The sequence below is a fragment of the Belonocnema kinseyi genome, chromosome 3 (assembly GCF_010883055.1).
Source record: "Belonocnema kinseyi isolate 2016_QV_RU_SX_M_011 chromosome 3, B_treatae_v1, whole genome shotgun sequence".
NCBI lineage: Eukaryota > Metazoa > Arthropoda > Insecta > Hymenoptera > Cynipidae > Belonocnema > Belonocnema kinseyi.
Genome location: NC_046659.1, coordinates 149,509,736 through 149,534,823, shown reverse-complemented (window position 1 = coordinate 149,534,823; position 25,088 = coordinate 149,509,736). Strand labels below are relative to the sequence as shown.

General features: G+C 35.8%; 1 protein-coding gene across 1 annotated transcript; it reads left to right on the top strand.

Annotated features, from left to right (window-relative positions):
• The first annotated feature begins 5,133 nt into the window (after window positions 1-5,133).
• Window positions 5,134-22,565, top strand: LOC117170100. Its single transcript, XM_033356627.1, has 2 exons — window positions 5,134-5,190; window positions 20,988-22,565. The coding sequence occupies exons 1-2, from the start codon at window positions 5,169-5,171 to the stop codon at window positions 21,545-21,547; spliced, it is 582 nt and encodes a 193-aa protein (XP_033212518.1). The 5' UTR covers window positions 5,134-5,168; the 3' UTR covers window positions 21,548-22,565.
• Window positions 22,566-25,088: the final 2,523 nt, after the last annotated feature.

Sequence of the window (25,088 nt, the reverse complement as noted above, 5' to 3'; positions counted from 1 at the left end):
ATGTTTAAATTGAAAAGGTTAAAAATTTCCGTGCCCCCCCCCCCCCCCTCTGGATCCACGCCGCGTCTTTCTATAACTGCGGATTGCTTCAATGAAAAAGTATAAGAAAATAGAAAACTTGCTCTACTTTATGTTTGGATTTCATTCCTTGTATGAATAAGCTTTTGTTTTCAAGAAACACCAAATTTTCAATCAATTTACTACTCATTTTGGCATCCTTGCTTTTAAATATCACGAATATCCAAATTTTCATAAGATATGAAATAAGTCCACGTGGGCAGAGGAGTCAAGGATTCCTTACTGACCCCCCACCCGGTCGTAAAAAGTCCAAGTTTGTCTGCAAGGTGGGGGGGGGGGCAAAGTGATAAAAAATTGTCCACATGGTATATGGGTTTGACAGGAATTATTGTATTTTATTATATTATATATATTTTATGTTATATAAATCATAATTATTATATCATTTTTATTATAAAATCTACTGTTAAAATATGTTCTAAATATTTTAATTAATTCAAATATACACGTAATTAAATTATAGTTGTCATTTATATTATAGGTATTATTTTAATTAATAAAGTTAAAAAATCAGGGCAAAACCATTGCTTATTATTTTTTAGGTTAGGTTTTTTGTGCAATTATTTTTGGATGTAATTTTCACCTATCTATTGCAATAAACTGTGTTCTGTATTTAAGAGGCTTTTATAAATTTATTTCTTCCTGCTCTTTAAATTTTTTTTTCAAGTAGCCAAAATGCCTTTTCCGTTTTTTCTTAGTTTATATGTAATCCGATTTAGCGATGATTTTTAGGGGACTTAAAAATGTTCTTTTTACGATTTGAAAAAAATGTGCTGTCAAACCTGGATTCTGTGATCCGCCAGTTCACGCTGCGGGAGGATGTGTGGTGCTCACTCAAGCGTAACAAAACAGAGAGAGAAAGAAGAAATAAAAAAAACACGAGAGAGGCAAAATAGTTCCGAGACTCTGGATTTAATGTCACGCTCAGTCCCAAAATTGACCGTAAATCCAGGTTTGACTGTATTTAACTGCATCTGTTTTCATTTTTACTTTAGGTTAAAATCTTTTATGTTGGAATATCAATAATAATTGAAGATGAGTTTTTTTAATTACAACAATCTAATTGAATTTTGTTTATTTATCAACTAAACATTTTTTTGTGTCTTTTGGGTTTCGAAATTCATCATCTTTAGATAAATGAGACAGCAACTTGAAAGATAAAGTCAATCATTTTATCTTTAATTCTTACTGCCTCCGCCACGCCACCTTGAACTACATGCTGTACTATTTAATACTTTAAATGTCCTACAGGTAGGGTAAGGGGGGCAGCGCCAATAAGTTAACAGTCAATGTTTTTTTTTAAGTTAATAAGATGTTGAATTGATCCAGTTTTTTCTCATTTCGAGTTCTACATTATATCATATTATATTTCTATAAGTATTAATCACATCAAAAAAACAATGATTTGGTAATTTAATTATTTCTAACATGCTGTATTTCGTCGGCTTTGCCCCTCATCTGAGGGCAAAGCCGTCTGCAGTTTTTTATGAAAATAAAAATATTTAAAGATAAGAAAATATGATGGTTTGCTTCTGTGGTATTTTATGTACTGGAAAAATTACCTTTAAAGATGTCCAACAAGAAGAATAAGTTATTTTGAATAAAAATAGAGATAGTGGTAATATAACCTCTTATTCGTTGACATTTTGCTGGAAACGGAATTTACGCAATGTTTTTACTGTACCAATACAAGAAAACTGCATACCGACCGGATTGATAATAATAATATTCAATAGTTTCTTCCATGTAGCCTACAAGATAAGTTGCTGTTCTACATTGCCGATCATTTATCGACGAAACTTGTGACACGTGTTTCACTTAAGCACTTGTCAATATTATTTTCGTCATGTTTGCCCCCCTGGTCAAGCCTCACTTATTTATGAGATATATTATATTTTGGACTTGAATTACGTGTAATTAATATAATTAGATTGTGCGATATTATTTTATCTATCAAAATATAAAATTTGTATACGATAAGTATGGTCAGCGAAACTTCCATTCTTTCGTGGTAAAAACTGTTTTTTGTATAATTTTTCTCTTGCAAAGTCAATTTTCAAGATTTTCGTTAGTAAAAAAATCTCTGTGATGAAATAGATTTATTTGATGGAGAGTAGAACTAAAATGTTTAAATAAGAGCCATGCTATAAGGAAAATCACCTTTACCCCACTGGTTGGCGCTGCCCCCCTTTACCCTAAATCAAGTTTAGGATGTAAGGAAAATTTTGAAATGTTAGATCAACAATCCTCATTCTTCTAGTTAATTTATCTTAAAGAATAAATGAAGCATCATGATTTGATAGAAGCGATAAAAGTCAGCACATGTTTTATCGCACATTTATCGTGTCAGTACTTCACAAACACATTCAAAAATTAGCTTTCTGTTCTCTATCAATTTATTCACTCAGAATAAATGTATTACATTTTTAAACATTATGCTACTAATGAAATTTCTAATGCTGGCGCATTTTGAACGTACATCTATACCTAACGCCCAGGAGCCATGAATATAAATAAAATAATGTTTAAATAAATAATTTTTTAAATAAACTTAGCAATTTTACTGCGTACTTTCACCAATGCTCAGCCGGTGCGAGTGGGGAACTGCGATGGATTAAAGAATTTTCCACTGGGTAATTGTCCAAGTGCCCAGCTTTAACATCAAAGCATTTTCGTTGATCCAATTAATTCATATAAAGGAAAGTGTTTCTTCCCAAATATATACTTTTTCGTGTACAGTGCGAATCTGATCTCGATTTTTTCCCTACACATGTTTGACATACTTTATTCTATGTAGTAGTATTAGTATCCAAACGTTTTTGGAAAAACGACGTCAAATAACAAAGTAGTACAAGAGCATATGCTCTAAATTTAAACAAAACTTCCAGAAAAACACAATTTTTGGGTTTGCGGATATCAAATCTGATGTAGATTTTTAAACATTAAAAATGGCAGATTCAATATAATGGATATGGATTATTAAAAATGTTCTGACTTTGGTAAGATTGTTGACACTACTTATGTTTTTGGGCTCGCTGAATTAAAATCAGGTGTTGTACTTTTTAAGTTAAAAATGGCGGAGTATTATAAAAGGGCGTCTCCACCCAAAATTCGGTATTTTTTACTTAAAAATATTAAATTTTCTTTTAAAATTGAATTAATTGGTTAAAACTTTAAGAAATTTCTTAAAAAGTTATGATTCTTTGTTTATAATTCAACTATTTTTTTTAAATTTATCTTTTTGGTTAGCAAATTCATCTCGTTCCGTAGAAATTTCACATTTATGGTAAAAAATGCAACTGCCCGTGCATAAATTCCAATTTGGATCTGATCGGGGCCAGATCGGGCAGAATTTGGCCCAAATCAGGCTATCTAGATGGGGCCAGACTCGAAATGAAACGCGATGCCCGAACGGGGCCCAAGCGCTGCGCCCAGAGATAACCATGTCTGGCCCCGATCATGTCCATATGAATTTATTTTTCTTATTCTTAATTAAAAGGGATTCTTAAATAAAATAATATTAAAATCGAATATATCACCTCCTTAACTAAAATTTGAAAATATAAATATCAGGTTATCTAACAGATCGCGATATGAAAAACTTGGAGTATGTCAGACACTTTTTTTAGAGCAAACGGAAAAAGTCAAACGACGCAATATAACAGCCAGCATTTGTGTATGATAAACCATTTAAGTATTTTGCAATATATTTTTGGTTTTCATTTTTTAATTGAAGTTGCTTACAACTTCTATATTGAACTTAATTATAAAAAGTTATTTTGAAATAAGTGGATTATAATATCGCACAGGCTCTTTAAGTTATTTTTACAAAAGCAAATATAAATAAAAAGGTTGTATTTACATTCCGATTGTATAAAATCACCTAAAAATGCGTAAAAATAAATATGTTTATGACACTTTTAATTGATACTTGGGCGATTTGGGGTCAACCCACTTTAGTCTCCGAAATTAATAGAGCGCCATCTACTGGCAAGCTTGGCTGTTAAGCCGGGGTCTAGAGGCGGCCAAATTTAACAACCACAAAATTGTGTGCCCGATCTGGCCCAAATCGGAAATAAGGTAAACATTTGGCAATTTCTGCACGGGTGTTTTCTTCTAAATAGATTTTTTGCAGTTGAAGATTCACCTGTTTCGTAGGAAATTTGTATTTTCAGTTCTAACATTCAACAATTTTATGGTAAATTTTAGTGTTTGGTTGTGCATTTATATATTACATTTATTTATAATAATTGATGACAAGTTTTTTTCTTGGTTACAAATAAATTTGTTAACCGAAAATTTAAGTACATATTTTGTAGAAAATTTAACAGATTGGTTGAAAATAAACTTTTTTTTTATTCGTATTCTTGGTTTCAAAATTCAAAAGTTATTTTAAAAAATTCTTCTTTTCGGTTTGAAAATATAGCAATCTTATTGATTTCTTTTATTTACCAACTAACAATTTTATTGTGAGGAAAGTTCAAATATTATCTTGAACATTTATCTTTTTGGTTTTGAAAATTCATCATCTTTATTAATGAGAGAGCAACTTGAAAGATAAAGGCAACTTAATTTTTTATTCTTACTGCCTCCATTACACAACCTTGAACTATATTTCGTCAGGCGCGGATCTACAATGATGGCGAAACGGCGATTGCCCCCCCCCCCAAGATTTTCTAACTCTCCTCAAATTGGTGTGAGTGTGTGTTGGTGTGTGTGTCAACACAACATGCCTTTATAATTTTCTGATGCCCCCCCCCCCCCCCCCCCCCCCCCCTAGTACAATTCTCTCGATCCGCGCCAGCATTTCATACTTTTCAATAACTCTGAATGTCCTACGGGTAAATTCAGTTTAACAAATAAGGAATGTTTTCCGGTGTAATATCAACAATCCTCATTTTTCCAGTCGAATTATCTTATAGAATAAATGAAGCGTCATGATTTTTTAGAAGCGATAAAAGTCAGCACACGTAGTCATTTATCGCGTGAATTCTTTTACGAACTTATTGTAAAGTTGGCTTTCTGTTTCCTATTATTTTGTCTACTGAGAATAAATGGACATATTTGCTCAAATTGTACTCTTGGCCTTCATGGGATTACTGCATTTTAGACGTAAGTGTTAAAATAATATTCAAATCAATCTATGTATAATAAAAATTCGATACATTCTTGCAAAAGTGCTACAGTTAAAATTATGTTACCCAGATGAAAATACACCACTGGCGCAGTACTGGCCCAGTACAGATTGCCGTAGTATATTTTCAAAATTATAAAAAAAATCATTTAATTATTTTCAGAACCAGTCATTCATCATCATACGGCTGCTCATGTTTCAAATATTATTTATAATTACTAAAGTGTAAATGTCAAACTATTTGTTTAATTTTAACACCCACTATTGCTATACTCTATTTGTAAACATTTAAACGGTCAGCATAGTAGTGCCCCGATCGTACAGCCAACCGTCCACCAGTACTAGGCGCATTGCCTATAATCTGTACTGGTCACCAGTACTCGGCCAGTACTGCGCCAGGGGTGAACTCCGACGGACCACGGATTTTTCCACTAGGTAATTCTTAAAGTTCCCAGCTTTAACATTAAAGCACTTTGGTTGTTCTAATGGGTTCCTGTAAAGCAAAGTGTTTTATATACTTTTTTCTGTGCAATGCGAAACGTACTTATTTATTTATTTGGTCAAATTATTTACTGTTTGAATTAAAATTTCGACTATAAGTTATATACAATTACAACACAAGAAACAATCCACTCTGTGTAGTAGTATTAGTATACAAATATTTTGGAAAAAACTATAACAATAAGACTTCCGGAAAAACACATTTCTTTACCTTGAACGAGGCTTAAGTTATTGTTCACATGATGACGCCCTAATTCAGATTTCTAATTTAAATTAATTTCAAGAAACTGATATACTCTTTGTCTCTTATTCTAATTATACACTGATACTGACAGAAATATTTAGATAAAAAACAGTTAATGCTAAAAAAAATAGCTATTTTGGCATCATGGCACATACATGGGCCCTTTCAAAAGACAATGATTGAAGGTGATCCCATTTAATTGTACTTGATTTATTGGGCCAAATTTTCCAAATTCAAAATAGCGTATCCAATATGGTGGTCGCTAATTAAAAGTGTTTGGACCTTAATAAAATTGATACTAATTAAGTTTTTGGATTCCTTGATTTTAAATATGATGTTAATTTTTTTAATTCGAACTGGCGGATTCAATATGGCAGAGACCAAGTATTAAAAATATTCGGAACATGACAAAATCGATGATAATTAGGTTTTTGTGGTCGCGGATATCAAATCTGATGTTAATTTTTTTTAATTGAAAGTGGCGAATTCAATATAGTGGACATGAATTATTTAAAATGTTCAGACTTTGGTAAGATTGGTGATACTACTTATGTTTTTGGGGTCGCTGAATTGAAATCAGGTGCTGGATGTAAAAAATTAAAAATGGCGGATCCAATGTGGCAAACCAAAATGATCAAAACGATTTAGAACTTTCTCGGAGTGTCTATATTTATGTTTTTTCAGTCGTTAAACTAAAAATGTAATTGTTAATTTTTCCTTTTTTTAATAAATCATGTCCGCCATATTGAATGGCCCAATTTGAATTATAAAGATGCAAAAGCAGATTTTGATTCAGCGATTCCAAAAACATAAGTAGTTTCACCAATCTTATCAAGGTCCGAACATTTATGATAATTCGTGCCCGCCATATTGAATGCGCAATTTAAAAAGTTTTAAATCCGACATCGGATTTGAAATCCGCGTCTCCAAAAACCTACGTATTAATAATTGAACGACCGGCACAGTACCGTGCCAGTTTTATTGCAGCATAAATACCAGAAATGGCTGTTAGTACTGTGCCAACCATCGGTATAGTACTGGCTTAGTACTGACTGTCATTACTGGTAGAAAAATGAAGCAAGAATTCCGCAAACGGTTGGCGCCATACTGTTTCACAACTGGCCATGTACTGACCGTCACGACTGGTGAAATACCGTCACAGGAGTTCCCCCAACGGTTGGCGTGATACAGGTATACTACTGGCGCAGTACTGAACGTATTACTGGTCAAATACTTACACAAGAGTTCAATCAACGGTTGGCATCATCTGGTGTACTACTGGCTTGGGAGTAATATGCACTACTTGTGAAATGCCGCCATCAGCGTTTCGCTAGCGATTGGACTACTACTAGTCACATACCAACTTTAAGTGCTCATTGACAACCGACATAAGTGTACAGCCAGTTGTTGCCTTGATACTGGGTCTACTATTGGTGCAGCACGGATACGTGTTAATGGTCAAATACTGACACAGGAGTTCAAACAACGTTTGGCAAAATAGTGGTGTACTAGCAATAGTACTAGTGGTCTATGAAGTAATATGCACCACTGGTGAAATGTTGGTATCGGCGTTTCGCCAGCGATTGGCGTACTACTGGCCACATTATTTTTGACACTGATACTGGTATTGATACTAATATCGCCGCATTAAATCAAGACCCCTTACTTTAGAAGGCAATAACTCCGCAGAAAAAAATGTCAAGAGGTTCGCATAAGAACCACACGAATCCGCTAAGTTTTCTTAATGAAATGCTGTTTCTCTAATTTGCGTAAAAAAATTTTGTTCCGAGGTAATTAGCAAAATACAAGTAAAAATGCGGTCGCGAGGCCCATTGTTGAGACACGTTAACTTTCAAATGACCCCAGAGCTAAGAATATGTTGGAAAAATTTTGAAAAAAAATCTGGAGTGTCCTACAATATGTTCAGAATCCAGTAGAGACCTTAAAATTTTAAAATATTTTAAAATGTCAGTTTTGCTAGGATTTTTGTAGAATGTTTTTATTTAGGGATTGAATAGACCTATCGCGCTGTTTAATGGCTTAAAATGTGTAGTGATGTACCCTGATTTATATTTCGAACACAAAACTGAATAAAAATTTTAATTTCGCGATTAAAGTTGCTACTGTCTATAATTTTTATGAAAATTGTAGTATTTGTTCTTGTAGGTGTTGAAAGAAAAACTCTAACTTGATTTTTGAATAATTCCCAGAAATGACAGGATACTCAAAATTGAAAAATTTGGTCTTTTTCTTTAAACTTTCATAACTTTTGTGATTTTAATACTATTAAGGTTTATTTTTTTGAATATTCGTAATATGGTGCAGTTCTGAACAAAAATTTCTTAAAACAGAAAATGTCAAAACCTTCTTGAATTTTTCAAAAATGAATTTGTAAATTGAATTATTTAGAGGATAGTGGAAGCTATCTATATATTTTTTTAATTGGGTACTTCTTCAGAAATTCAGTTTAAACATTCGTTTTTGAAAAATTCAAGAAGGTTTTGACATTTTTTGTTTCAAGAAATTTTTGATCAGAACTGCAGCATATTGCGAATATTAAAAAAAATACAACTTAATAAAATTAAAATCACAAAAGTTATTAGAGTTCAAAGAAAAAGGGCCAAATTTTTCAACTTTGAGTATCCTGTCATTTCTGGGAATTATTCAAATACCATGTCAAGGTTTTTATTTTAACACCTACGAGAACAAATACTACAATTTTCATAAAAATTACAAACGAAAGCTTAAGTTCTTCACATGATTTGACATGAAATTGCACCCATATAATATATAAGTAATAATAATTATTAGAATTATAGCACAAATGTATATGAAAATAATTGTTCATAAACGGCAATTGCTAACAAAATTTTACAATCACGTATCTTTGTAGAATAATAATTATTCCTTTTACATATATTGCAATAGCGAATTAACAGCCTAATAATTACAAAATTATATTACAATACCGAAATAAGTGTACTATATTAAATAAACAAAATACAAGATAATTCGTGTGCAAGCTTGATACTGTATTATATTATGAAAATTTTGTATCAGAAGAGAAGGGCGTAGTCCGCCTCAAAGCTTTGAGACGGCCCTGCTGAGCGAGCAGCAGCTGTGGGAAAGTCTGGAGAAAACGGCTGCCTGCCGCTGAGAAGTATGACGGACCTTTTTTTTCTACACTTTTTTCTACGCCTGTGCCACGCGCCTCGCCTCATTAAACTCCGAATTATTCTGAGCGACTTTAATCGCGAAATTAAAATTTGTATTCAGTTTTGTGGTCGAAATATAAATCAGGGTACATTACTTCACATTTTAAGCCATTAAACAGGGCGATAGCTCTATTCAATCCCTAAATAAAACATTCAACAAAAATCCTTGCAAAACGGACATTTTTAAATATTATAAAATTTTAAGGTCTCTACTGGATTCTGAACATGTTGTAGGACACTTCAGATTTTTTTCAAAATTTTTCCAACATATTCTTAGCTCTGGGGTCATGTGAAATTTAACGTGTCTCAACAATGGCTATTGTCTCAACAATGCCTATCTTCATCAATCCTTTATCGATCGTCGTGGGCGAAGGAGGGGAGAAAGCGAAGAAAGCACGCTCAGAGCTTCGTTGATCGCAGTTTCGACGGGCTTTGAATTTCTAAAATTTTATATGTGTATTCTATGTGTTAGGGTGCCTTAATTTAAGGAGATATTGCTGAGAATGGTAAGTGAACAAACATTTTAGTGTAAAAATGTTGGGAAACTTGTATTTCGAGTTGAGCATCGTGAACAGTCAGTCGCAAATTGAATTTATTAGGTTATGTTTTTGTACGTTTGAGTATTTATTTGCAACTCGTGTCAACTTAATTTCGCGTGTAAATTATTATTGTGTTTTAAGTCAATTTTTCCAAATAAAAAATAAAAAAATTAACCTAAACTGTTTTTTTCTCATCATTGTCTTTCTTCTTATTTGCCACTTATCGATCGACTTCTTCGATTGCGCAGCTTCAACCGGCTTACACTGGCTAAGAATTATTTCAGCTTTCGCCATCAACAAGGTTCCTGTGTTTTGATGAAACAAGATATCTTTGAGGTGAGTAATTAATCAAATTATTTAGTGTAAACATTTTTCGAAATTAGTATTCTTTGTATCGAATATCGATAATTAAAACCCATACTATAAATCTAATTTTAGAAATAAAAACAATAGAAACTCAAACGTACGGTAACATCTGAAAATTGAGAAATTCTTAGTCGGTCGAAGCTGCGATCAAAGAAGCTCTGAGCGTGCTTTCTTCATTTTCTTCCCTCCTTTATTCTCGTCGATCGATAAAGAAACACTAGTACTACATAGACGCTTTACGCAATACTCTGGCTCTTTCTATCTGCGCGATTTACTGTGAAAAAAAGAGCCAGATTATTGCTTTTGACGCCGAACGTAACCGAAAACGCGTCCATGTAGAACTATAATGGAAGCGATGAAGATAGTCAACCCACGTGGCGAGGCGTCTTGTCGTTGCGGTATCGTATGCAAGTACTGCGCCAGTAGTAGACCCAGTATCAAGACAACCACTGGCCAGTAGTGCGCCAATCGCTGGTAAAGTGCTGATTCCGGTATTTCACTAGTATTACATATTACTCCTAAGTCAGCAGTACACCGTTTTTTTTATAGAAGGGGAAATCTTGGATAAGACACCCATACTATCAATTGTCTACAAGCATGTAGGCAATTCTTAGTATGGGTAGTGTCAGATTTTTACTGACTAAAACCCCTTCTCCCGCCAACCCATGTTCCCGGAATCCGCTTTCGCATTACCTCAGGAACGTGGGCATAAGGCCAATAAGCGTGCATCGGTTCTCCACTTACTTGCCTACTTGGGATTCTGTCTTTATTGGCAGTTATCATCCCTCCAGGGGCACGCGTTGTCCTCGGCAGAAGAGACTAATGTCTCATATAGGGCTCGCCGACCTTCGACCCCGGTTGGAAATCATTTATCCTGCAACAAAATTGTACAATTCTCTACTGCTTAATAAATTAATGTCAAACCATCACTGCTGATTGCTAAGCAGCCTCAATTTTTCTTCTTTCTTCTGCCGTAGGACAGAATCGCCATACGAAGCCACAGCTTCCCAGTTTTCTTGGTTGCTTAACATCAGCGCTATAGTGTTTTCAGGTGTGAACACACTCCCCAGGGAACATTCTAAGGCATGCTTTTTGATAGCCCATCTGTCGCACTCGAAGAATGTATATTCTACATTGTCCCCTTGTTTGGGACAGTAGTCACAATACTGACTGTCCTTTCTATTTCATCTATGTAAGAAAGCATTGAAGTGTCGGTGTCCCGAGCGGAATTGGGTTAGGTAAAAATTCACCTTACCGTGCTTCGTTTCGAATCACGGAGACACCTCTACAATTAGACGCGCTGTCCACCTACCTCTATTTTTGGTCAACCAGCAGCATTGCCAGTCCTCTAGAGCTCTTATTCTGTCGTGTACCTTGATCCCTGGACGATCTTCTTCCACTTGGGATCTTTTGAATGTCCTTTTTCTTTCCTTTGCGAGAAGGAAAATGGGGATAACTCCCGTCACAACCATCACAGCCGGAGCCGAGACAGTGCGGTACGCACTAGCAATTCGCATAGCACAATGTCGTTGTACCGAGACCATTCTGTTGTTATATTTTTTCACCTCCAGTGCACCAGGCCATATCTCTGTTCCGTAGAGGAGGAATGAATGAGCAACACTCATTAAAATCCTTCTCTTGCTAGCTCTAGGACCCTTGAGGCTAGACATAAGCCTAGATAGTTTAGCCACTATCACGCTGGCTTTATCTGCTGCCTTCTGGATCTGTCGTCAATGCGTAAACTTCTGGTCCACAGTTTCAGCTAAATATCGGACTGCTTTGGAAGCCAAAACCGACTCACCTTTAATGTCAAAACTTAGAATTTCATCATAATGTCTCTGCCGCGTAAGGACAACAACCTCCGTCTTGTTTGCAGCTAACGAGAGCCCGTGGTCTTTAAGTCAGTTGTTCATGAGGAAAATGACATGAGCTACTCTCCGCTGGGCTTGTTCTATGTTCCTTGCCAAAACCATGGCAGCAAGGTCATCTGCAAAGCCAATCAATTTGGGCCATTCTGGCAGCACAATTTCCAAAACCCCATTGTAAAACACATTCCAGAGATCTGGACCTAGCGCAGTCCCCTGAGCCATTCCTGCAGTGATTTTTCGACTCTACTGTCCATCAGTAGAGTCATATAATAGCCGCCTATCGTACAAGTAATCACTAATCACCCTTCCTAGATAAGCCGGCACCCTGAAACGCTGCTCTAGTGTAAGCAGGATGTCAACCCATCTCGCTGAGTTGAAAGCATTCTTAACATCTAAGGTGACCAGCACACAGGAGGTTCTTGACCTGTGGTTGACCCAGCCATGCCTTCTAAGTCATTGATATGACCTCCGTGATTGCGCTAATCGTGGAGTGGTTCGTGCAGAAACCATGCTGGTTCTCCGATAGTCCGCCTGCTTCTTCTATAGAATTCCGTAAACGATCCCGAATGAGTTTCTCAAAAACCTTTCCTGCGTTGTCTGACATGCAGAGTGGTCTAAATGATGAGGGCGTGGTGGGCTGACCCTTGCCCTTATCAAGCAACACCAACCTCTGCATCTTCCATCTCTTTGTAAATATGCCAGCAAGTAAACATGCATTATACATGTTTAGGAGCACAAATGTATTCTCATTTCCAATAACTTTTAGTATTTCCGATGGTATGTCATCTGGGCCTAGCGCCTTTCTATTGCCCATGGAAGACAACACACTGCAGAGTTCATCGATGATAAATAGATGTATTTCATCTGCTACTACCGGTATCGGATGACGCTCCCTCTCCGAATTTTCTGAAAAGAGTGCACCCACTATTACTTCCATTGCTACGGGATCCTGTGGTGGTTCTGGAGCCTGGTATTCAAGGCTGCAAATAACGATTTTGTACCCGGGACCCGACACGTCCTTATCAACCTCATCAAGCAACGTGACCCAACCTTGCCTTTTGCTGACTTTAATGGCTCTATTTAGCGTTTTCTTGGCCTTAAGGTAGTTCATCTCTGCCTCACGCACGCCAGCGCGACCTCTCTTACGCTGGGCCTTCCTGCGGTTTATCAGAGCGTCTCTGCGTAGATCAGCAATGTTGTCGTTTGACCAATAATTCACTTCTGAATGCCGGTGCCCTGACTTTCTACGCATTGACCTGTCACATGACTTCTTGACTAGGCCCATAGTCCGTTCAACAACATTTTCAGCCTGTTTCCTCGTAGTCTTATGAGGGCGCACAGCCTCCATAGTAAGACCACCCGCACTGGCCAGCACTTCAAGAACCGCCAGTCGACTAAGCTTAGCTGCGTTCCACCCCCGGATCCTCACAGAACCAACAAGACTGCATGTTCCATCAGAATTTGACCAACCCAGAACTTGACGTACTGGTGACCGCTCCAAGAAAGTTCCTCAAGGACATGCCAACCATGTATTGAGTCAGCTACACCCGAAGATGCCAGCGTGATGTCAATAATGGTTCCTCGGCACCCACAGCGTCTATATGTTGAGACCGTACCCGTATTGAGTGTCGTTAGATCCAGCCTAGATAACATCTCAACCACCCTATGTCCCCGGTTGCAAGTCCACGACATGCCCCATTCAAGTGCTTTAGCCTTGAAATCACCTGCAACAATGACTTCTCCGTCCAACTCCTGAATTGCATCCTCAAGACCATCCAGTTTCCTGCAGAACTCATCAATTCCCTCTTTCGGCGAGAGATAAACGCTTACGTATCTTGTGTGTCCACATCTCACCCATACATAGCCATCGCCCTTGCCAGTCTCAGCTACTGAAAAAATGAATGAATTTTTCACCCAGATTGCTGCGTACCAGTGTTATCTGCATACCAGTTTCCCCCACCTATACCGCAGTATTGCTCTGAGATAATGAGCAGATCAGCCTTATGTTCTACCGCTATCGGAGTCAGTAGATCAGAGGCAAGTCTGCTCCTACCCAAGTTGCCCTGTATAATGACCACCATTAGTGTTTAATCCCACTATGCTCTTTATACACCAAGCACCTAAAGAAAATAAAAAAAATGCAATGCTTCAATTGCTACCTAAGCGCTCCTTGCATAAATAACAATTATGTTCCTCCTTGTAAGACGGGGACATATGCCCCTCCTTACCATACTTCCAACACGATTTCGATCAGTCCTTCTCCTTTCAGGATACCGCAATATGGCTAAAGCCATGGCAGCGAAAGCAGCGCGTTACTACAAACCTGCGTCTTATTCTACAACTAAACCACCCAATTTGGACAGGTCTCAACTCGTCAAGCTTCTTAGCGTTGAATTCATCGCTATTAATGAAAGCCACCCTAGTGCCCCATCGACTTGGTTTCGATAAGTTAATTTTAATTTCCCTACTATTCACTAGCCCAGGTAATTTCTCTAGGGCCTCCCTAACCTCCTGCTCGTCAGTTGCTGCAGCCAAATCCCTTATGTCCAGGCTGGCTTTCGGGACAAGTTGCCGTACCTGCCTATCCTGTCCTACAGCTACTGTTAGGGCCTCACTAAACATATTCCTGGCCTCCACACTTGTACCCATTTCGAACAGTACCTCACCGTTTCTCGTCTCCCTAATTCCTTTAACTGTAACCCCCATTTGATCAGGATTGACGGTATTGCGGATCGCTTTTAAAACGTCCGCATATTTTTTTCCAGTAGCAGGTTTAATAATAACTGCATCAGAACGTGCATGCGTCTTTTTCATCCCAGATGATTGGGAGGATCGTACTGCAGCTTTCATACCCTCTACTCTTACACTAAATTCACCGTTGGCTGGAAGCTGATTCCTACGGTTCCGCCTCCTTGCTCCGTCCATTTGTTGGATACTTCCGCAAGTTGCATCTTATTGATGGTCGCGGAGCCGAGCTTTCGCCAGGATCTGAGAAGTTCGGAATTAGCTCAAGGTACAGGTGGATGCTTCTAAGCCATCTCTAATTCTCCGGTCTATATTTGGCCTGTCCTCGCAATATTTCTTCATTTCATTAATGGTAGCTGTAAGCTTGCGCAAAAGCGCACTTAGGGCCGTCTTATGGTTTGTCTCCGTTTTATGTTCTTCATCCTGCTGAAGATTGCTTCTTTGGCTCCCCCCCAAAATCCTTGGAGCCGGCACCGACCATCGGGGCTTTAACCCGATCGGAATCGGTGGAGAGATCTAACCTCTCTTGGGGTATTGTGTTACTAAGAAGCTGGTCCATAATCGGTTTCTTATCCGGGGTCCTTCCCCTAGCTGCTTTTTGTCCACCCCGGGATATTTGATTTCCCCGGTACCACCCATATCTGTGAAGCGTTCCCCTATTCGCAACCTGGGGAGGCCCCCGATAGAGGACCAGCAACCTCACACGGGAGTAGTACACCGTTGTAATGCCAACCGTGGGTTGAACTCTTGTGTCAGTATTTAACCAGTAATACGTATCAGTACCACGACAGTAGTGGACACAGTATCAAGCCAACCACTGGCCGAATTCTTATGTCGGTTTTTAATCAGAACTTGATAGTAAAAATAAATACTTAAAGTTATATTCCACTTAATTTCAAATTTGACTTGAATTAAGGAAGTACCTGAATTTAAGTGTGCAAACTATCTTGAATAAAGCACTAATTTATCTTAAATAAGAGAAATCAGCATTTTTCTACTGGAATAAAGTAAAGTATGCTCCTAAATTTCAATATTCAGTTCTGAATGTAAGTTGAAGGCAACCTGAAATAACCTGTAAGGCATTTGTCACCTAAAATAAAGGAATATACCTTCCTGAATTTCAGGTTCGTACTACCTTGCATGACGTTACAGAACGCTTGCGCTACTATACAGCTCGTGGCCATTTATTCTAGTCGCATTATATTCCAATACTCCATATAGCGTTGGTCAGTGTCGGCTATGATACTATGTTTCCATAATTCGTGGAGTTTTAGTTTCACGGATTTAAAAAAGTGCTGCAGTAAAATCAGTTCCAGTTTTTAGCCAATATTTGGATTATTACACCCATAAAAATAATTAAATTATTACACAACTTTTTACTTCGCAACGTGAGTGCCCTTTCAATACATCGGGGAACGCGGTTGTCTGAAGATTTTGGATCACACCTGCCCCCAATATACCGTTTTTTTTTTCATTTTTCCTACTTTTCCAATATTTTTTTTAACTTGTGAAACCAACTTGTATATTTTCTAAAATGAATAAGTACTATATAAAAACAGCTGAGGAGTGTCGGTAAGGCGTGAGAAATTCCTGGTTTTTAGTTAGAATATTACCCTTAATTTCAGTTAGGATAGTATATTAACGTAAGGTTACAGTAGCTTTCAGTATACATATATTCTTAATTGAAGAGCGAGCAAACCTGAATTTCAAATAGTCCCGACCTGAATTTAAGGAATCTAATACCCTTAATTTAATGCTCAGACGTAATTCTTAATTTCAGATTGCTTATGCTTCTTTTTGCGACACCTTAAAATAAGCCAAATTTTTTACTTAAATTAAGTACTTTTTTTGCTGTGTTAAAGTTGGTATGTGAGAAGTAGTACACCAATCGCTGGTGAAACGCCGCTACTAGTATCTCACCAGTAATGCATATTACTTTTAAGCCAGTAGTATATTAGTATCACGCCAACCGTTGACGAAACTCCTGCATCGATATTTTATCGGTGGTGACGGTCAGTACTGAGCCAGTTGTAAACCAGTACTATGCCGATAGTTGGTACAGTACTAACACTCAATACTGGTATTTTTTATGTATTACAACTGGCGCGGTACTGCGCCGGTCATGAACTCTGGCTAATATCCTACTTTTTCCCTGGGTAACGGGGATTCGGACACTTTGATGGAAAAAAGTATGCGATGAACTTTAACTTTGAGAAAACTTTAGGCGAACCGTTTTTTCTACGATGCTTGAACACAACTTTCCAACAGTTTCAGTTTAAGCGGGTTATTAATATTGTAACTATCGACGATTTCATAAAAAACATAACAGACGCTAATCGATTATAATACATACATTTTTTTACTAACTTATTATATGCTCTTATTTTTTAAATCGTTATTAACATTAAACAAATTTCTAATTTTTCGCGTTTGCAATCAATCAAAGTGACTTTTGTTTTTGCAAGAATCGACACGTATTCACAAAAATGTAAAAACGCTGCGAAGAAAAAAGTTGTGATGAAAAATTAAATCATACTAATTCTTATGTCCTTGTTTTTATAATATTTTTTAAATCTCAATTTTGTTTTTTACGATTTAAAAAAAAATCTGCTTGTTCTATATAAAAATGATTAATAACAAATTTATAGATCTTTTTAGGCGAACAACTTTTGTCAGTTAATTTTAGTTCGTACCTCGTGTCGTTTTTTCAAAAAAATTGAATTTTTTTAATGTTGTTTTTCACGTCCTAGAACAAAAACTACGCGTCCTGTAGAAAAGTGATTTATGACAAATTTTTATATATTTTCAGCGCGCGCAATTTCAGCCTATTCCCTTTTTTCGTATCTTGCATAGTTTTACCATAAAATAGAATTTTTGGATTTTTCATTATTTTGATTACGATCAAATTTTGAATTTTTAACTTTCAGACCAAATTAAAAAAGTTGTTATAATAATCTTGTAGGACTATGAATAACCGTACATACGGATTTAATTGAATTATTTTCTCAGAGATATTCCTACGAAATTCACTCGCGTTTACCAGTGACTGAAATACATTTGGAAAAAATCGCCAAGACCCAAGAATAAAAATGGGATGTATAGCGAATAATAAAATTTCAAAACTAATCAAATTCCCAAATAGTGTATAATAATATCGAATTGAAAAATTCCCAAATAATAAAATTGTTTATGAATCAATACTATTAATATATTAAAAATATGATAAAATGTTTTTATCAAATAAATTTTTGTTAAATATTTAAAGTGTTACAAAATTATAGTTTGAATTTAAAATTAAAATAATTCTACAAAAAATGTATGAACAAATTAATGTGAAAACATGTGCGCCTCAAACGGAAAAAATTTCTCCCTGAATATTCTTTGAACCTAATAACATTTTCTAATTAAACTAAACAGGATTAAAATCAGCATTAATTTATCTCAAAGTTTAAAGAAAAAAATTTTTAATTAACAATTCGATTTTTCAGAAGATTTTTAGTAAAAAAAAAACTACGTACATTTTCAACTGAAATATTTTTTTTTCATAAATATATTTTTTTCAATTTTTGTTATTTTAAATTTAGACAGTAATTTTTTTAAACTTTAAACGTTAAGAAAGTTTTTCTTTCGTATAAATATTTGATTATTTCATTTTTACAAAATTGTCAAAGACCAATTTTCTTAGCACTGGTTTACCTCGAAATTTCTTCCTATTTTTTTTTACATTTTACATGTGATGTCCTATATATATATATATAGTTCCCCCACTCTGACACCGCGTACCGCATCCAGGTTTATAATATCTTTAATAAGGATCAACAATAGTTACAATATTTTCGTGATTCCGTTTTTTGTTATTAAATATAAGTGAACGATTGCTATTTTTATGTGTTTCATCGACTTTATCCAATCCGTCATTTTTAATTTTATAAATTGAACACCAGATTGGAAATCAGCTACCCTCAAAATATAACTGCTACCCATTTTATGAAAATCCAACTGCAGATTTCGATGCAGCGACCCCAAAAACGTTAACCCTGCCAATATAACGTGATTCTACAGTGTTTTTTTCTCCAAAACATTTTTGTCACGATAAGTATTTCTTCTATTGACAGTGAAAGTGTTAAATAAAAAATCACGTTAAAAGTAACATATACTTACAGCATAATATTTGCATTTTTGAAACAAAATTTATTTCGCAAGATATCCCAGATAACAATCGTGCGACGCACGCTTCAAGCTGGCTTGCGACTCGCACGATGCGACCCATATAGCAAGCAAATGGCAAGCACATTTCACGATTAAGTGACGGTTAAGTGTGTGCGTGCAAAATGAGGCTCATTCAGCCTATTAATATTTTGTATTGAGAGAATTCGATTCAGTTGAATCAAATTAATATTTTTTTAAAAATAAATTATGTACTTACCTTATTTCAAATTATATTTGTACCTGCGCTTTGTACATGCGCAAACGTTAAACTTCACGGTTCCCCGGACATCGTTGCCAACCTTGGCGTCAGGCAGGTTATGTGAGCGTCAATTTGTGGTGTAGGAGTCATGCTTTTGCAGTAGAAAATTGCACCGAAGGCTATAACGTATGTTAAAGTTATTTGTCTGTTAATGTAATTTGCAAAGTTTATTTGTAACAATATTATGCCATTTAGTTGCTTCAGACAATAATAAACATCATTTTGTGCAATTATAAGTGTTTTTAAAAGAAAATACGAAATTTTTGGCGAAATGGAATACCTTCGATATTGTGGTTATGTTCATTTCATCAGTTCACAAATTTCTCGAATTCACACTGGGGTGTCGGTAATTGATTTTTGAGGTTCGGAAATCCAAAATCACTTAAAAAGATATTAAATATTAAAGATAAAAAAGACGTTTAATTCCTTAATGACTTCCTTCTGTTGGGTGTCGTTCACTGAGAGATACGTATGTCGTTTACTAGTTTTGAAGGTACACGGAGAAAACGATATCGCAAGAATTGCAATATTATACAGTAATTTATGCGCTATATATTGCAATGATTACATTATAATAGCGTAAAATCGTGATATCGTACATTATAAGATTTTACATTATATTATTATACATACGAGGGTTTTAGTAGTAACCAAACGATTTTAGTGCATTATAATATCTCAAAAAGTTCCGGAACCTGCTCGTACGTTATCATATTGCGCTTTATTTCAAAACAGAGGTTTTGCGATATCATTGTGCGAAATATTTTGCTCCGTGTACAATAAGAATATTTTAAATCCATTGAATCTACACAAATGTTAGACTAATATTTATTTAATTATATTTAAAAACATAATCACAGCAAAAAAATCACTAAAATTGTAACATTTACAACATTTAAAAAACTAAACTTAAGATTGTAAGCTGAAAAACACCCGTTATGAAAAAGAACAAAGTTAATTTTTGAAAACCCTACAAGATTAATATAACAACTTTTGGAATTTTCTTGAAAAGTCTAAAGTTCGAATTTGGACACACAAAACAGAATAGAAAATTAGAAGGGATACACTTCATCGGCACGCGTGCGCCTCGCACTTCATCGGTACGTGTGCATCTCGCAGCTCATCGGCACGCGTGCGTCTGTTTGTTGACCTGCGTGACGGTTTATTCGCACTCGTGCCTGCACCTTGCAAGCATATTGTTATCTGGGATAAAAAAATCTGTTTCTGTAAATTTGACAACTTTACAGTGTATGTTAATTCAAATCCAATTATTGACCTGGAATTTTTTTTAATTACTGAAATTATAATATTACAGTCCGCTCTCTGAATAGTGCCGTTTTTCAGAGTGCCGTATGGGATTAATGCTTTATAGTATATATAATAATTAATTAAATACTTACCGAGCCAATGCTTGTAGAAAAACGACTCATTTTGGTAGGCTCAAAATAAAAAAAAAAAATACACACATATAAACTTCGTATTTACGGGGTCAAGAAAAGGAAACTGACGAGCCGCATTATTCAGAGAGCGGACTATACTACTAAAATTAACGTAAATTTTTGGAATTTTTTCAGATTCTCTATAAATTCAAGAGCTCTAGTGTTTCAGAATCCAGCAGTTATATTTTTTTAGGATTATGTCGATTTATTTTAAAAAATAAGGTATCCGTTGATTTCAGAACTTCAAAAGGCATATCGAAAAACTACTACCAAAGAAACATTTTTAATTTCATGAATACATCGTTTTTTTTACCCGTTCAGAATTTTTTAAATTTCAGAATACTAGTGTAGAGAACATTCATAAATGTCAATTTTTTGTTTCAAAATTAGGAGCAGATGCACAATACCCTGGAAACAAAATAGGTCTAACAATGAATGATGAATGTTCTTATATGGCAGATATCCGAGGAACACGCGAAATACCCTCATGGATTCAAGAAACCCGAATAAACGAAGCACCTCCTCCCGAGCTGCAATTTTATATATGCTTGAAGACTATCCTATTCAGAGGTGTTATCAACGGGGAACCTATACGTCGCAATCATAATGATCTTAAGCATACTCCAAGGAGCGCTTCGATACACATCAAATCATTTTTCTTCTTTAGCGATTTTTTCATAACTGATGGCACTTTTGAAGCGTACGCTCCAGAACATCTCCGAAGCTGGTTTCCAACTTCCTCAGTACCAGCCAGAAATCACATATATATAACAGTACCAGGAGGTAAGAAGTATAGGGCACATTTAAAGCCACAATTTTTCACAAAATCTAAAAATAGAATTAGCAATCTTTGGCCTGCAATGGTCGATCGGACGCATCAAAATACATCTCCGCCACATCCAAATCATGGAGAGTTCAGCAATGCTGTAGCCAGTACAACTAAAGTGTGAATCTAACGCTAATTTCAGTATACGATATACCTGCGCACATCTATTTAACTTTCCTACATATTTTTAATTATCCTTCACTATTGTTCACGAGGGGCGGCGACGAGGGTTTTAGCAAAAATCCACGTGGACGCATGTTCTCCTAGAACCGCGGATTCCCTTAAAGAATAAATACAAGTAAATAAAAAACTTGAACTAATTTTAGTTTAACTTTATTGCTTGTATCCACAAGCTTTTGTTCTTAAGAAAAATCGAAATTTAACCGCCGCTTTTGGCTTCCTTGCTTTTGAAGACTAGAACTGAATATCCAAACTTTCATAATATATTGAATATGTCCACATGGACAGAGAAGCCAGGACCCTCTCCTCCCCCGGTCGTTAAAAGTCCCAGTCGGGGCAAAGTGATACAAAATTTTCCACAAGGTAGCATTTGTTTCTGAAATAATACATAACAAAAAGCATTTTTTCCTTGTTCATATAGATAAGCATTTGTTTTAGTTCAAGGAGATTTGTTCCAACTTCTTTTGGAAAATGATATCGCGTAAATGGCAGCGGATGATATAGCGGCGATTTCACGTCGTATGTTGTCTTTTAATAGAGCTAGAGTTCTTGGCTTGTTGACGTATACCTTAGACTTCAAATATCACCACAAAAAAAATTTGGTGCCGTTAAATTGGGTGATCTGGGTAGCTAGTCATAATCGCCATTTTTCTATATGAGTCGTCCTGGGAACAATGATTTCAATAAGTTAATGGTTTCTCGAGCTGTGTGGAATGTGGCGCCATCTTGCTGAAACCAGTAGCCTACCATATCATTTTCACGAAGAATGGGCATCACAAAATTTATAACGCTCGATAACGCTCGGCATTAACGGTTACGGTAGCTCCATCATCGTTTTCGAAGAAATAAGGTCCGATGATCATACCCGCACAAACACCGCACCAAACTGTAACTCTTTGGTCGTAAAACGGCTGTTCTTCAATTAATTGAGGATTTTCGGTGGCAAAAATCGACAATTTTGCTTGTTTACGGCTCCATTCAACGAGAAATGTGACTCGTCTGACATGATGATTTTTCGCCAAAAGTCAAGCTCGTTTTCAGCATAATTAAGGCGGCGCGGATAATCATTTAGGTTAAGTTTTTGTCCCCCCTGGCACACCGAAGGAACCGAATGGGGCCTCTACAAAGTACTCGTAAAGACCCTGTTGGGTCCCCATTTGGTTCCTTTTTAAAAAACTCGAAAAAACAGCAAAATCAACTTTTAGATTGTTGAAATTCGGATTCTACGTTCAAATTCCCTATAGAAGGTCACGGAATAATCGCAATAGTTTTTTTTACAACGGTTAAAAGTTTTAAAATATATAAGACGTATAACGCCTGTTGACTGCTACACTTCAAACGCATCGCCTGTAAGTAGCAGTCTAAAGGCGTTATACGTCTTATTCTTTTTTTAACTTTTTACCGTTCTAAAAAAAAACTATTGCGATTATTCCGTGACCTTCTATAGGGAATTTTAACGTAGAATCCGAATTTCAACAATTTAAAAGTTGATTTTTCTGTTTTTTTGTGTTTTTTTAAAAGGAACCGAATGGGGACCCAATAGGGTTTTTACGGGTACTTTGTGAAGGCTGCATTCGGTTCCTTCGGTCCGCCAGGGCCATTTGAATTTTGTATAGAAACATCTTCAAATCGCAGCGAATTATGCGTCGGAGAGTGGTCCGAGCGATGCCCATTTCCTGAGAACGGCGATAACTCGATGTCGTTGGCTTCTCCTCAATACTGCGTCGTACGGCTTCGATATTTTCATCGGAACTCCTTGTTCGTTGTCTGAATAAGTGCCTGTCGTTAACAAGCCTACCGGAGCTCGAAACTTTAGCGTATAAACGCCTTATAGTGTTATCACCTAGAGCATTTTTAACTTAATTTTTTTTTACGAAATGCACGTTTAGTATTCACAATTAAAAAGTTATTTTGAATGTATATCTGAACAATTTCAGCGCGTTCTTTTAGAGTGTACTGCTCCATGGTAAAAATCTCTTTCGACTGAAGTTTCAAACGCGGCATAACATTAATTGATATGACAACCCTGCCAAAAGTTACAGGGTTGCAAGATTCTTCCACTTTAAATGGCCTACTGTGTATATGGGTTTCAAACGAAATATTGTATTGTATTATATTATTTATATTATATGTTATATAAATCATTATCATATTATGACTAATGCAAAATGTATTGTTAAAATTTGTACTCAACATTACACTATTAGTATAATCAATAAACATAGGATATAGTACCGTAAGTCAATGGTCAAGTTAATATGTCTGTTCCGTCATCAAGAGGGGGGGAGGCGTTCTAATCCTCCCATGGATACCTCACTGGATTTCAGCCACTGATTTTTCCATGATATGAGTAGAAAATTTAGAAGATTAGGAAAAATAGTTATTTTTTTCTAATTCTCATGCAACATTTGAATTACAGTTATCAGTTATATTGAAGGTATCGCTTTAATTGAACAAGTAAAAAAATCAAAGAAAAAACAATTGTTTACTATTATTTTTTAGGTTTACGAGATATGTTATATTCACTCCAATTTTAAACATCCAAAAGAAAAAGTTAGATATCTGAAATGATCTAAACCCATACATTCTAAATTTTTAACCTTCTCGTAGTTAATTTCAAAATTTTACCAATTTTAAATTTCGATTTTTAATCCCTTTCAGCTGGTCTACTTGGTAGCCTAGTCGCATTGGCATAGGCACACCGATTTTCACGAACACTATAGTGTTACTAAACATAGCATTTTAAAAATTCAAATGGACACTTGAAGGGGAATCCAGGTATAGAAAACTAGCGGTACAAGTAGCACTGAAGAAACAGCACTGAGTACGTACTGACCAGTCCGTTTTCTTTGCTTTTTCAGTGCGTTTTCATCGGCAGGGTATAAGTTATAATTATAAATTTGTATAATAAGAAAATTCATAAATTAAACAAAAGTATTAATAATTGAAAGAAAATTCTAAAACAGGAGACAGTTTGGGCGATTTCCATTTCATCGCGGTGTACCTGCTCGTCTTACCCTCTCCACTCGATTTCTCCTCACGTCCGTGACTGAGCGACATTGCTATGCCGGGCTTTTCCAGCGGGGGCCCCTTTGTCCTAATGAGGCATAAAATGCCATGCATAAAAATGTTATAGTTTTAATCAGCAAATTAAAAATATATTTAGAATCTATGTTTTTTTTTTTGCAATTCCAACTATATGTAACTTGCAATTAAAATATTGAAATTAGACTAATGTATGGCAGATATTAGTTTGTTTTGACCCTGACTAGATAGCATTATGGAATTTTCTGTAGAATAGTTGAAAATGCATCAGTTTATTTGGTAGAAAATTCGCCTGTTGACAATTTAATACTCATCCGGTGGAAGTAATGCTCTTATATTTTCCATATTATAATCTACTATAATAAGTATATTCATTTTAATTCTATTCCGTGGAAAGTGAAGTTTAATTTCCTTTTAATAAATTGCCTTTGTGTTTAATA

Bases quoted from the DNA above. Each gene is read 5' to 3' on its own strand.
- LOC117170100 (XM_033356627.1), top strand. From the start codon at position 5,169: ATGGGATTACTGCATTTTAGAC. The intron at 5,191-20,987 runs GTAAGTGTTAAA...TTTCAAAATTAG, and splicing joins GGGATTACTGCATTTTAGAC to GAGCAGATGCACAATACCCT.